At 38.1% G+C, this 15553-nt stretch overlaps 1 protein-coding gene across 1 annotated transcript in view; it reads right to left on the reverse strand.

The window, feature by feature from the left end:
* The window catches only part of LOC107562765 (WD repeat-containing protein 11-like), a 163270-nt gene that overhangs the window by 77942 nt on the left and 69775 nt on the right, over positions 1-15553 (reverse strand). Inside the window, exons 12-16 of the mRNA XM_016247483.1 lie at positions 10061-10167; positions 6105-6180; positions 5144-5252; positions 2633-2757; positions 1739-1886 (exon numbers count right to left, since the gene is read on the reverse strand). Of these exons, the coding sequence (XP_016102969.1) occupies positions 1739-1886; positions 2633-2757; positions 5144-5252; positions 6105-6180; positions 10061-10167 (565 nt within the window). The remainder of the gene's footprint in view (positions 1-1738; positions 1887-2632; positions 2758-5143; positions 5253-6104; positions 6181-10060; positions 10168-15553) is intronic.

A 15553-nucleotide genomic window follows, 5' to 3' on the forward strand; every position in this document is an offset into this window, starting at 1 on the left:
CTCCTTACGCTACCCTTCAATACAATTTAGATGAACTCTTTTTAAAGGTGCAATAGGTGATTGTCTTCAGAAACATTTTTTGTTATGCTGGTTGAAAGTCTCTTCACATCCCGATGGCAATCATTAAGTTAAGTAGTCTAAATGTATTTATCCGTATTTATATATTCTGTGGAAGGCGTAGGACCAAGAAATGTTCGTCCAATCAAAACGCTCGGTCCGAGCATTTTAATTGGCTTTCCTACCTGCCTGTCAACGTATGTATTAGCATACCTCTGGGTACCCGGTTTGCGCAGACAGGATACGTCATCAGCACGTTCACGCACGCTGTGCAGAGCGAGAATGGCAGGCAAACATCAACAACCCAATCTTCCTTCCTGGTATTGTAGTACTTTAAAAGTTTTCTCACCGGTAAATGACACATGTAGCCCAGCGGTTCCCAATACCAGTCCTCGCGCCCCCCGCTCTGCATATTTTGCATGTCTCACTAAGTTAACATACCCGATTCAGATAACCAGCTCGTTAGAAGTGAGCTACATGCATGAACTGTGTGCCGATCGATATGATCCCTACACAGTGTTCATTGCTCCCTACTTCCTGAGGAGGGGAAATCCGTTGAAGTTTACAGGGGAACCGCTGATGTAGCCTATTTTAGTAATGTTGTCTCTGGTATTCTGGGCCCGTATTCACAAAACATTTTATCTTACCACTAAGAGTTCTCCTAAATAGCAGTAAAAGGCCAATTAGAGCACACCTCGCTTTTCAGACCGATGAGCTTTGTAAAAATCGACTAGTTTCAGAATCGTTTCAGAAAGGCGGGGCATAGAGGAGAAACAATAACGTACATTATGAGGAAAATAATGTGTTTTTTTAAACTTAAACTGCATAAACACATTGCATTACACCAAATACACAAAATAATGTTCTTTTTAGTAACATCATATGACCCCTTTTAAAAGCTCATTATGGTCAAATGTTTCTAAAATGATAATATTCTGAGGCAGATTGCTGGCAACAGCCATTTTAGGATAGTTCAGATTTGGTCTTAGTGACTTAGGAGTCCTCTTCACTACTCCTAACGTTTCACCGATTTAGGAGCTAATTTTAGCACTTAAACGCTTTGTGAAATACTCTTGGAACAAAAATTTAGGAGTCCTAAATTTAGGACTGACACGCCCATTATTTTTAAAGATTTTCTCCTAAATCGGCGAGTTATGAGCTACTTTTAGCCTCAAGATGTTTTGTGAATTTGGGCCCTGATCTATAAGCGCATATGGGTTCAGGGGGCGTGGCTTTGGACGTCTATCAGGCTAAAGTTAGCATTTTCCATGATCTCCTACTGCACCTTTAATATTAGCAGTTTTATTTCTGCTAATGTACTCATTGAGTGGATATTGGAAGAAAAAATTCCACTTTTGATACCTTTCATCAGAATCCTATAGTGGATTTTTGGGATTGATCACTCAAAGTCTAAAGCGTTTGTCTGGAAGCTTCTGGTGGATGGTTATTGTTTGGACTATCATCTACTATGGCCTGACAAATTTTTATTATTTCACCAAACAGCAAACTGAAAAAGTTTCAAGATCATGTATAACAGAGCAAGTAAGTACTGCATTTGAGACTTTGTGAACTTTTGCAAAGAAAAACAAAACAAAATTGATCAGGAGAAAAACTAAGTAAATAAAACGACTCCACAGTTGTCAGTTACACAGAATGCAAAACACATATGAAGGACACTCACATCAGGTGGAATACGTGCCCCATCCTTCACGGTGTTGCCTTCCACAGTGATGTGATAGACCTGTCCATCTGTGTCAGTAAACACAAAGTGTTCTCGAGCTGATATGCCCTGACTCATTTCAGATTTACTCTCAGCATCCTGCAACAGACTGGCAGACAGACAACAACAACAACAGAGAGTATTGTTAAGAGATTATATTGAAACAGCAAACCACTTAGATTAGAGCATTTAAAGTGCAGTAACAAAGTACCAATTTACCAATGATTAGTGAATCAATTCTAGAAACTTGTGCTATAAATGCTATAAACCTATTCTTCCATGGAACACAAAATGAGAAATGGTGAAGAATGTACTGTCCACCATTTTCTATACAATAACATTGGAAACTTTTACCGTAGAACTCTGAAATGGCAAAAAACACAATAAGTTTAATAAAAGTAGCCCATCCAACCTGTGTGCTAAATTTCTTATTGTGCTCTAAAATCATGAAGTGTTTTTTTTTGTAACAAACAGACTACAATTTAAGTTATTTGTTGAAAGTCTTCACTTCCGCTGCAATCTAATTCATTCTTCATTCATTCAGCATCTTCATGCACCAAGTAACATTTAATCTGAAGCAGAGAGGAAGATTTAAATTAAATTTAACTTTAAATAACTTAAATTTCAGCATTGAGCCCATGAATAGACTTATTAATTATCAATCTCTCTGTACTTCAGAAGATTTGGAATATAATTTAGGAGTTGTATATAATAAGTTTATGCTGCTTTAATGTAGATTTTGGAGCTTATCATTTTTTTTTCATTATTCACTAAATCTCTTTTTGAGTTCTCCAGAAGAATGTACAACAAGAAGATCAGTAAATGATGACAGCTATAATTTTTGGGCATTCAGACCTGATAACAGAGGACTCTACACTGCTCTGTTCAGCATCAGCGAGGGTGGTCTGTCTGGCCATGGCCTCTCGTGCAGCTAGATGCTTTTTCTTCAGACTTTTAAGGTTATGCGAAGGAGACCACTCCTGTTTACACAAATAAATGTTATCATGAATCACACTGAAACATACATAACATCCTGGTTACTACTGACTATAGACATTGTGTCAATGTACTGACACTAGGTACTTGGGAAGCCCCAAACACCTGTGATACTTAAAAAAATAAAAAAATTTTAAAAAGGCCAATAAAAACTGGCGAGTGGAATTATACAGGTATAAAAGGAAATGGCAAGAATCTATTCATTCAGGTTTCTGCGGAGTAGCCAAAAGCATTTTACCTACAGGGTTACCTGCAGGAAAACCATACCGTGGACAATACATCATATGAAATTAACAATAGGCAATTAAAAAAACAAACAAACAAATAAAACTAAATATGAAGCACCTAGCCCAAGTACACAGGCTCACATTATGAGTACTTGGCCTGGCCTTGAATTCCTCCACTGAATTCGACAGCAGCAGGGTATCAGAGGATATGTGGACAGAAAACGTACCTAACACATGGAACAAAACTGGTTCAACCAGGAGATTTTAGAATCTTGCAGAGGTAGTGGGTGTTGGTTAGCCTGCTGCTCTACAGATGTTTGCTAGAGAGGCGTCATTTGCTAGACCTTAGAAGGATGTGACTCCCTGTGGAGTGTGCTCGGTCTCCAAAGGAGCATACTACACCTTGGGTCTGGTATGCCAAGGCAATGGCATCCACAATCCAGTGGGCCATCCTCTGTTTAAAAAGAGCCTTCCCCTTCTGCTTTCCAACTAAAACAGAAGAAGAGCTTCTCAGAGTGCCTGGAGCTCTTAGTGCAGTCCAAATAGATGCGCAAGGCACATACTGGAACGTCAAGGCTGGGTCACCACTTGGTCCCTAAAAGGGGTAGTGGGAACTTTGGTGTCAGGATCATATAAGAATACGCCAGACTGAACTCTAGGAATGTTGCACTGACAGAGAACACCTGCAGGTTCCCAACCCTCTTGATGGACAAGAGTGTGGCCAGGAGGTCCGTCTTCAAAGAGATGGCACTTAGCTAGACTGACTCCAGGGGCTAAAAAGGAGCTCTCTGTAGGCCCAGCAAGACTACAGAGAGATCCCAAGATGGCCTTGGAGGGTTTAACCTTTTGGAGCCTCTGAGGAACCTGATGATCAGTTTGTGCTCCCCTTACCGTCCACTTCATTGTGATGCGGCCAAGTATAAATGTGTCAAAATGCGGCCAAGTCAAAATGTGACTTGACACTTGTTCTAGCAGGACCCCTGCCCATAGAAATGCTAGGTCCATCCAAGAGCTGAATGACATATGGGTGTGATAGCCACACATGGCATGCCACAATGCCATGGCCATCTCGGGACTCGAGTCTGAAGCCAGTGCTGAAACGCTTTCATATGCATCAATCCAAGCAGTGATACTGCCAGCGAGGAAGCCATAGGCCCCAGGAGCCTCTGAAATTGTTTCAGTGGGACTGCAGCTGAACCCAGGTGGGCACCTGGCAAACTAAGTTGCGTAACTGAGTCTGACTGTCCTGGTTGATGACTAAAAAGGGTTGGGCAGTGGTTACCAGGCCCCCAAACTCCATATGAGTGGACAGTCATTTTTGACATATCTGCGCTAGGATGCCATTGGCCATCAAGTCGGGAAGCATTGTGTCCTGACCCTGTGACTATTCAAAAAAAATAAATAAAAAAATTGGTTATTGTGGTGCATTTTTTTCCTAAGCTCCCATTCATTTCCAACAGTGGTATTCACCTATTGTTTCTGTTAGTGTTGTTCTTATTAGAGGCCAAGCATAAAGTGCTGGAACCCTATTGTTTTTGTATGACTTTATTATTCGGGATCCAAGCACCGAAGGTGCTAAACCCCTAATGTATTTGTTCTGATTCCCGATTTCCAGCAGAGGCTGTACTTCCTTCACGAGCTGCCCAGGAGAGGTTGTACTTGTACTTCCTTCACCAACTGAGGAAGTTCAATCTGCCACAGGAGCTGCTTACCCAGTTCTACTAGTACGCCCAATATACTTCGATAACAGTCTGGTTTGGTTCAGCACTACAGTGGACAGTCCAGACCGCTGAGAAAATTATTGGTGCCCCCTGCCCAAGCTCCAGGACCTGTACTTTTTGAGGAAGGAGGCAGGTAGAATCTTCACAGACTCTACTGACCCTGGCCATGCCAGTTCCAGTCAATTTAATAACTGTTTTATAGCAATGCACAGCCTTCATTGAAGCACATGTACACACATCACTTGAACATAGAGACTTCCAATTTTTCTATGTGCTAACTAGATTTAGCTGTGCTTCAAAAGCATTTCAAATGCTGTAATTTCTAGTCGCTAACACATATTTTACCCATAGTTCAAAACAATGTAATATTTTAAGAACAAACACTATAAGCAACATGGCACATTGTGAGTTTGATACAGTACCAGGGCAGTGACAGTAGGGAAGTTCTTGGCCATCTCACGCAGCAGGGTTCCTGTGCGGACATCCCAGAGTTCCAGAGGTTTATCTCTGAACACCACCACCAGGTACTGCCTAAAGAAGACCCATGTACACATACATTTATTTTGTTCTCAGAAGTATACCTGAAATTTTCTTTAGATCAAAAAGTGTTTCCTACGTCAAAAGTAACCTTAGTACCCTTATGCCATCGTCTGTCTGAATACTAGATACTGACTAGGAGGAAAGTGTGTGTTAAAACCATTTAATGTACAGGTAGTTCCAGTCAATTTAATCACTGTTTTATATTAATGCACAGACTTCATTGAAGCTCATGCACACACATCACTTGCACATAGAGATCACAGAAATATCCAGGAGCACAGAAAAATATTGTCAACGCAACGTTTTTATAAAAAAAAAAGAAGCTTAGTTACTACAGGTAATTCTCTCTCTCTCTCTCACACACACGTTTATTTCACTAGACAAGAAGACGTAGTTGGGGGTCCCCATATATATATATATTCCCCCCCAATATCTCGAAACTGTTCAGAAGGCAGATAGAATCTTATAATTCCAAGGTGACGATATATCTTGCAGGATATATATTTTACTTATGTCTTATTTGTTTGATTGACTGAACAGTTTCAAACGGCAGTTTTGGAAAGTGATAGTTTTGAAATAATGAGAAAAAATTAATAAATAAATAAAATCGACATTGCAAGGTTAAACAATCACTCAGTATTTCCCATAGTTAAAGTAGTGCAATGAAAGAAAAGAGAGGAAGTACAGGGCTGGTTAAAGTGCACAACCTAGACACCATTCAGGAAATAATCAATGAAAGTAGTTTGTGTGTGTCTGTATTTGTCACCACAAAATGCATCACTGTTTAGGGAAACCAAAAGGACTCACTGAGGTGTTTGCAACTGGAAAACATCTGTTACTCACTTCAGATGTGACACTTTAATCATTTCAATGGCTGGTTCATCGTTCCCACGCTCACCTCGAAATGCAAAGCACCGCCCTGAGAGAGAAAGCACAACATATTCATTTTGTAATTAATAAATTAATGGATGAATGAATAAACAATCAATGAAACTAAAAGGTACTCTCAAGTATATAGTAAAACATACAAATTATGGGCCTGCTTAAAATTATTAGTTTGATATGGATTTAGGTCTTGTGTCCACCAAAATATTTTTAACCAGTTGAAAATGCTAGGTGCGCCTTTGAAAATCCAAACTTGGAGGCACAATGACCCATGGTTAACAATGTTCATCCAAAGCTTTTTTTATTTATTTATTTGTTGTTGTTTTTTATTAATAATGTGGATACTTTGAGAACAGCAAACTTCTCCTCCACTGTTGTTCAGTCGTTGCACAAGTAGGGTGTGACGGTTAGTCAGTGTGGTATTTGTCCCACTGTACTATGTTTTTATCAAAATAAATAGATGCTCAGCACATTGGTGAGCAACAGTTTCAAAGGGATAGGTTCATGTACAATAACAAACACGCCCTGGCCATCCTGGCTTTCTCTCTCTCTGTTTTTTTTTTTTTTACTACTTCTTTTTCAAATTAAATCATAGGAACAAATAAATATGGTGCTCTCACATTTCAAATAATATGAAGGAAGTTCAGGAACAATTTAATATAAAGCGATCAACAGTTTCTAGTTCATGGACATTATATATTTTGACATGGCGTGTAGGGCTCTGTGTCAAAAAATTATGAAGTTTCAAACATTTATTTATAACATTAATGTGGACACTGTAGTGACAAAGTAAATATGTGTTAGAAAACTAGGCTAGGCCTGTATTAATTATAATTTTCCCATTCAAAGTAATCGTAGGAATTTTGGTTGACTACCTACTGTATTTAAAAAAGTAGCAAAGACTGTGGTGGCTTAAAGGGCCTATAACATGTTTGTATATTTACATAAATTATTGTTAGATTTTGTTATTGTTGTGTTTATTTCGATAAGTGTGTACTGGGCCTCCAGCCTAACCAGGCCTAACCCTGCTTAGTGAAAAACTAGGCAAAAGCTTCAGATTTACAGCTGCTGAACAAAACTCCATGGGTTTTATTTCATAATTATTTTATTATTTAAAAGAACAGGGTTGTAAAAGTCCCTGTAGAATTTATTAATTGGGTTAACAATATAGCTCATGCAGGGCAGAAGTGTGAAGGGTTTGAAGGGTGACAAAGAATCATGAGTGGGCAGTTTGTACTATTTTGTTTTGCTTGAAAAATATGTAGCCACCACATAAAACAAGGATGGTAAACAAAATATCTTGGCTATTTAAAATCTTCAATTTATGAAATAATGATAAAGTTTAAAGGGGTAATGAAATCAAATCTCCCTTGATCGTTTAACATAAGGGGTACATGTAATGAAAACCCCAAAGTAGAAAGTCATTTTGGCAGCTTGGTTTTAATAAAAGCTGTTTTAGGTCTTCTAAAGAAGGTTTCAGATTCTAAAATGTAACGTATGTTTTTATAGTACCATTGTTTAAAAAAAAAAATTAATTTACGGTCAAAAACAAACAAACAAATTTACTGTAAAATTACATTAAATGTAAGGTTAGACCTATTCAAGTTATTCACTGCATATAATATGTAAACTTAGTTAACCAATTAACAGGTTTTTACTGTAGCATTTTTACTATCTTTTACTGTTAAATCACAATAATTTTTTACAGTCTGTTCACACTGGAAATGTCACACACACACTGGGAGCGCAGAAACAAGCGAGACGAGGAATAAAGTAAATCAAAAAGGTTTTAATGAACGCACGCTGGGGATAACAGGACGGGAGAAATCAGGCAAACCAAAATGACACTTAACAGCAGACAGAGAACTAGGAACTGAGAACACTTTAAATACACAGACACCAATGGGACACAACTGGGAGCAAATTAACTAATTAATCAAAACACAGCTGGAGACGAATACACACAATGAGGACAGGAACAGGAAGGACCAAATAAGGGCAAGGAAGGCACATGAGGAGCAAAACACACACACAAAACACGGACCAGAGTCTGACAGGAAATCTGATACTGGCCACATTTAAAACAACAATGTGAACAGCTATACAAAAAAATCGAACCGGAGCGAAAATCGGAAATTGAGCACTAAGGCTTGCAGTGTGAACAGTCGTAAGCACTTTGCTTTATTATGTCCTGACAGTGATTGCTTTATTTTTCATGAATAAACGGGATAAGCAAAAATCACAAACTGTTTCAATTGCATTTATTTTAAATTTATACTACGTTGAATGCTTGAAACTGATTGGCTGACAAATTTTCTAAGCTGTGCAATTATTTTCACGTACGGCAAATGTAGTTCCAGGCAGGTCATGACCGCTTTACATGTCCATATCACTTTGCCAAATGATTTCAGTTATTACAAAGGTCTTTACAGCCTAAACAGCAAAATAACCAAAACCCACAATGACACTAGCCAAGCAAATAAACAATATTTAGTTTTATAGTAAACAATAGGATAAAAACTACCATGTTTCCATTTTTTTGCCACAAAATTACGTTTTATTATGTACGGAAAGCACAATCTATTTCTCCTGCTCTCTCTTCCTTACAGACACACACACATACAATACTGACACTTGTGCTCGGAAACACACATGTGGTAACATTGTTAGTGCTACTCTGACAATTTTATCAGTAAAATAGTTTAGCAACTTAAAAGCTACATGTAGTTCTCTTAGAAAAAGTGTGCATGTAAAGAGTGGTCTAATTATGGTCTTGACCTAATGAAAACAATGAGTGCAGGCAGCAGCAGAGAGTACAACAACAACAGCAAAACACTGATTAAGAGGTGATGCTAGAATTTGCATGCTGTATGACATCCACACACGCACACTGACGACTTAAAAGAGATTTTAATTCTTCATTATTATTCTTTATAGTTAGGAATGCAACCTCCCTGAAATGGGTTTTTGCTGGGTGGGATGTCTGAAAGTTCATGGCGGTGGTCAAAATCAGTGAATCTGCTCACCACCAGGCAGGCAAAAATTTACTTCCAAGAATGGTCATAGCGGCATCGATGTGTTTGAAGGTATATGATAAATGGTTCAAACGGAAATATTAAAACGGGTGATGTATATTAAGCTATGCAATTTCAAGATGTCAAACAACAAAATAAATTGTTCTGTTACCATACAAAACGGATAGTTTCTGACAGGACCTAGGGCTGAATCTGACATTTTTGGCATGGAGGCTTGATCTAACATAATAAAATCATTACATGCCCACCTACATGCAGCATCTTATGTAATAAGACAAGTAATGATAGTACTTTTAAAACTATATACCGAAAATTAAGCTATCAAACAAGTAAAAGCAGTTACCATGCTGAAACAGACTGTTGCAATCATTGTGGTTGTGTTGTTTCAATTTCTTCTGCCTCAGGCTCTAACATATACAGCTCTATCACAGCGCTTGCCATTTTGAGTATCAAAACACACAACGTACTGTGAAGGAGGGCTATGTGGACACTATACGAGTAGGGCTCTGTAGCGTGGCAGGACTTAGAGCACCCTCTGGTGTCATAGCTGGGCGCCACCGCTGTGGCATACACTCATAGAAAACAATATGCTCAAATTTGAGGACAATTCGTGTTATGCACCAGACCCCTTTAATAATCTACACAAATCAAATATTACATTACAGTTGTGTATAGTCATTTAACACTTTTAAAAGTCATTGGGCCATTATGAGCCATTTATTGTTTTTGTAACTATAGTAACTGCTTCTCTATTTGCACTAAAATTTGTTAGAAACATTCTGCATATTGTTTTATTGCATTTAAATATTCAAATGGGGTGTCAGCTTAACATCGTAATGTCTGTCAGCCATCAGCGATGTGTCTGTGTGTTTTCTTTACCTGTGCGCAAGTCCACATGCTGCAGTTCATTCCTCACAAGCCCAAGGTTGTTGGGAACAGAGGTGGCGAAGGACAGAAAACTAGTCAAACTAACCCATTCAATTCCTCTGCAAAAGATGTGGATATCAGAGAATAAAATTAGAAGAACATTTCATCTTTAAATTGAATCTAGTAGAGATTTTGAATTTGTCTCATATTTTTGCATTTTGCATTGACACTGCACTTTTCTGGTTTATTACTGTGAAATTGCTTTTTAAAGGTAGGGGCTCAAAAACATTTTTTGTTATGCTGGTTGAAAGTCTCTTCGCATCCCAATAGCAATCACTTGTTAGTTAAGTGGTCTAAATGTATTTATATTGAACCATAAAATATTCATCCAACCATATATCCCTCGGTCCAAGGGCTACTTTAGGCTGTCCTACCTGCCTCTCAACAGAATGTATCTGCATACCTCCACGCACCGTTTGCAAGAAATGTTGTAGAAATGTTACGTCCTCAGCACATTCCATTACACTATTGCAGACCAAGCGAGAATGTTATTGTAATATTATGTGCTTTGTACTGTAATGTTTTCTCACCGGTGACTGAGACATGAGCTAATCTGACAGCGTTGCATTTAACACTTCATCAACTTCGTCCCCCAATTGTGTCACTGGTTAGCCTCTGGTCTGTGCACATTCATGTGTTTTGAGGGAGGCATGGCTTGCAGAGTGATTTGCAGGGAGGGTGGGATCTTACACTTTCAAAGCTAGCTTACTATTGCTAGCCTCTCCCAAATCGACTACCGTACTTTTAATAATATGTATTGTATAAAGCACTATATAAAAAAGGTGACAACTTTTATGTTAACACATTAAATGACATAGCTCCTTAAGGGACTAAGTCTACAGGCGTTACAGAAACTTTGACTGTATATTCTGAATTTTCTCTTTTTCCACTTAATGCACTTCTTTCACAATGCACCACAGCACAACAGCATCATTAGCTATTTTATTATGCTCTTGGAAACTCAAAACATGATTGGCCTTTATTATAAATCAAAACAGACTTATTCTAAAAATAAAAAGCAATGAGTCTAGAGAAAGTTTTCTCTGTGTTTAGAAAAGAAAGTCAGAAAGAATGATGGACTGTTTAATGAGACACAGGAGTGATATGTCCTGGCTGGGGGATTTAAGCAGACAGCACTAATGAGACACAAAATGGCCACATGATTAATTAGACCACTTCTCCCAGAAATATGGAGATAATATGGATTTAGGGCACAGGACCGGGGTAAAGTTTTAGACTTTCTGCATGTGTGGCACCATGAAAAGTATATGAGCGTGTAATACAGATCATTTAAGGTGGAGGGACATTAGGGACATTTTGTTCCCTATATGGTTATTTTTATTCATGATAAAGCACATTTCACCCAATGGTTGTGTGCATCACTGTGCAACACCTTTAGCAAAATAAACAATTAACAGTGTCAAAAATGTTCCATGTATTACACATTTCAGCAAAATTACCAATTTATTATTTATGTAATGAATTATGAGTGACCCCTGCTGGAGTTATATTACATCATCCACCTTTAATTTTGAGGCCACGCTTCCAGTTGACAAAGTCTTCTCATATGGGAGATACATTGATGTGTGTGCGTATCTGTGTGGAAGTCCACAGTTTCTGAAGTGTTGAGAGAATATTACTGTATTTGTTAGTTTTCTGTTTCAGGTATGGCACGGTACTGTATGTCCACCAATTTACACTGTAATGATGCTTGCAAACTCGCGCTGTATCGCAAATCGGTCTGTTTTAAACTAAAAGTCAGGAAACAGACGTCTTCTCGAGAAAACGGATGTTGCTGAGAGATGAGCAGATGTGCACTACTGTGCAGAAGTCTTAGGACACTAGTATTTTCACCAACAAAAAATGGTTTTAAGCCAGTAATTTCTATATTTTGCTTTAGTGTGTCAGTAGAAATATCAGTTTACATTACCAAACATTCCTTTTGCCATTAATTGCAATAATCCAGTGAGACTTCTCTATGCACAAGGAGTCTGACAACAGCCAGTGCTGGACACAGAGATCTGATCTCATCATCATCCAGAATCAGAAAAAAAATTTAACTGACTAAATCCAGAAGAACTGTGACAACATCTCCAAGATGCTTCAAAAGCCTTCCTACAAAACTACCTGAAAGACTATGTGCAAGTGTACCAAGGAAAAAGCTGTATTAAATGCAAAGGGTGGTCCCACCAAATATTGATTTGATTTAGTTAATAGAAGTTAATTGATAAATAAATTCTATTGATGACATTATTTTTAAAAGCATCATCACTTTACATAAATAATATAATGTGAACTGTAATCTATAAATAAATAAATGACACAGCGGATGAGAACAGTTCCTATTTTCTGTTTTTATTTGAGCTCCATAAGAGTCCATATGAGTCATGTTACACCTAGGAACATTCTCCTGCAATTTACTGTCATTGTCAGGAACTATTTTTTAGCAGAAGGATAGCATTTAATGAATTTACATCAAAAAAGTAACACATCAATACATACACTTTTGGTTTTAATATTTGTATTGCATGGTAACCATTGTATAAAAGCAATAAGGTACTCGAGGCATGCTGTATTGTGAATGAGACACTGTGCGTATGTACACTGGCTTGTGAAAGTATTCATACTCCATTTTTCCCATGCTTTATGCTGCCGTTTTTTCCCCACATCAATCTACACTCTTTACACCATAATGACAAAGCAAAAAAAAAAAAACACACACATTTGTGACAACAAAGGAAAAACTGAAATAAGTACTTTGCATAAATATTCATAACCTTAACTCAGTGCTTAGTTGAAGCACCTTTACAGCCTCAAGTCTTTTTTGGGTATGATGTGAGAGGCTTTGCACATCTGCACTAGGCAATTATCTGCCATTCTTCTCCTCACCTCTTCAAGGCACAATATGTAAGATTTTTTTATTAAAATATCCAAAAACCACTAGAACAGTGTTATATATTTTGCTGACTTGTGTACTTACATTATCCCAAATGTTTCGAAGAATGTTTAAATCCAGAGAAATAAGCAATTTTAACTAGTGACATGGACCGGGTCCATAGTGTCATTGTGTCGTCTGCCAATGACATCATAACCCCTCGATTTTTGTTTTGTAGAAAACATGGAAACACCAAAGACGCTTTAATATGTTGTGCGTTTTAATAGACCGGTGACGACCACACAGAGTAGCATTATAACAGAACTTTCAAATGTATCTAGTATGATAAAACAGCGCTGCTTTTTTTCCCCCACATACACACGACCGGAAGGAGCGGAAGCGGTCGACTGTGGCATAATAAAAGCTCCGCTGCTTTCGAGCCGTGCATTTGTTTATTTTGAATACGCGCCCTCTAGCAGCGAAAATGACATATTGTGCCTTTAAGTTCTGACAGGTTGGATGGGGGCCGATAGACCTTTTCGAATATTTCTCCAAAAATATTTGTTTGGGTTCAAGTCCATACTCAAGCCACATTCACAGAGTTGTCCATAAGACACATCTTGCTGTGTGCTTAGGGTCACTGTACTGTTGAAAGGTGAGCCTTCTGCCCAGTATGAGGTTCTGAATGCTCTGGACTAGGTTTTCATTAGGGCTATCGCTATATTTCGCTGCATTGAGCTTTACTTCTTCTATGTCCCCTAGTCCCTGCTGCTGAAAAATATTCCCATAGCATGAGGCTGCGACCACCTCACTTGGGTGGGTTGGGATGGTACTGTGCAAGTGATGAGCAGTGCCTGGTTTCCTCCATACTCGATGCTTGGGACTGAGGTTCATCGGAACAGAAACTCTTGTTTCTCACAGTCAGAGTTTTTTTTTTGTTTTTGTTGGTTTTCATGCATCTTCCCGTAGTACAGGATTGAGTCTGGCCACACCGCCATAAAGCCCAGATTGGTGGAGTGTTGCAGTGATGTTTGTCCTTCTGTAAGTTTATCCTATATCCATGTATGATCATGGAGCTCAATTAGAGTGACCATCAGCTTCTTGGTCACCACTCTAACCAAGGCCCTTCTCCATCGATTGCTTGGCTTGGCCAGGAGGACAGCTCTAGGAAGAGTCCTAGTTGTTCTAAACTTCTTCCAATAAAGATAATGGAGGCTACAAGCTTCTGTGAACCTTCAATGCAGAAGAATTTTTTTCTCTTCCCCAGATCTGTGTCTTGACATAATCCTGTCTCTGGGCTCTACTGGTAGCTTTTTTTTACCTAAGGGCTTGGTCTTTGCTCTGCATTTTCAGCTGTTATAACTTTTATTGAGGGGTGTGTGCCTTTCCAAATCACTCATTCAATTGAATTTGCCACAGTTTAACTCCACTCGAAGTATAGTAACATCTACAAGCGATAGGAATGCTCTTGAGCTGAATTTCAAGTGTCCCAGAAAATGGTATAAATACTTATGCAATGTAATTATTTCAGGTTTTATTTTTAATAAATTTGTAAAGTTGTCACAAATGTTTTTTTTTTTTTTTTTGCTTTGTCATTTTGGCATATAGGGTGTTGCCAGCTATGAGGTCATTGGACCTCGGTAAATTTTTCATGTTCCAAAATAAAATTTGCTTTCTGAATGACTAATTTGCTGTTTACAACTCCTCTTATGAGTGTCTGCATGTATAATTCAGTTTAGACAGTTTGCAAGAATGTTTAGCGTCCGTGATATGAAAATGATTGGTGCAAGACGCTAACGGAGTGAATGAGGTTTGAGAGAGTTGTGAACGAAGGCATGTGCTAAAAACATTCATAAAAGTACTAGTCAAAGTTATCATCTATATAGCAATGGTTATTCATGAAAACTATATTGTTGCATGAATAATAAACTGATAAAATTATTCACCCCTAACCTACATAGTAAAGTATTAACAAATGTTGAAATTTAAAAGTCTTCATCCCTCAAAAACAGAGAAAACATCTTTCAGAAACATCTACGTGTCTGTCTCTTTTAAAGTGTTATATAATGAGTTGAATTTGAAGGGGTCATTATAGCACAATTCTTAACCCCACCACAGCCCTCACTAATTTCCAAACCCTGGTTACAGCCATGTACAGGTGCATCTCAATAAATTAGAATGTCGTGGAAAAGTAAATTTATTTCAGTAATTCAACTCAAATTGTGAAACTCGTGTATTAAATAAATTCAATGCACACAGACTGAAGTAATTTAAGTCTTTGGTTCTTTTAATTGTGATGATTTTGGCTCACATTTAACAAAAACCCACCAATTCACTATCTCAACAAATTAGAATACTTCATAAGACCAATAAAAAAACATTTTTAGTGAATTGTTGGCCTTCTGGTAAGTATGTTAATTTACTGTACATGTACTCAATACTTGGTAGGGGCTCATTTTGCTTTAATTACTGCCTCAATTCGGTATGGCATGGAGGTGATCAGTTTGTGGCACTGCTGAGGTGGTATGGAAGCCCAGGTTTCTTTGACAGTGGCCTTCAGCTCATCTGCA

This window comes from Sinocyclocheilus grahami, unplaced genomic scaffold, assembly GCF_001515645.1.
Source record: "Sinocyclocheilus grahami isolate Dianchi unplaced genomic scaffold, SAMN03320097.WGS_v1.1 scaffold838.1, whole genome shotgun sequence".
Classification (NCBI taxonomy): domain Eukaryota; kingdom Metazoa; phylum Chordata; class Actinopteri; order Cypriniformes; family Cyprinidae; genus Sinocyclocheilus; species Sinocyclocheilus grahami.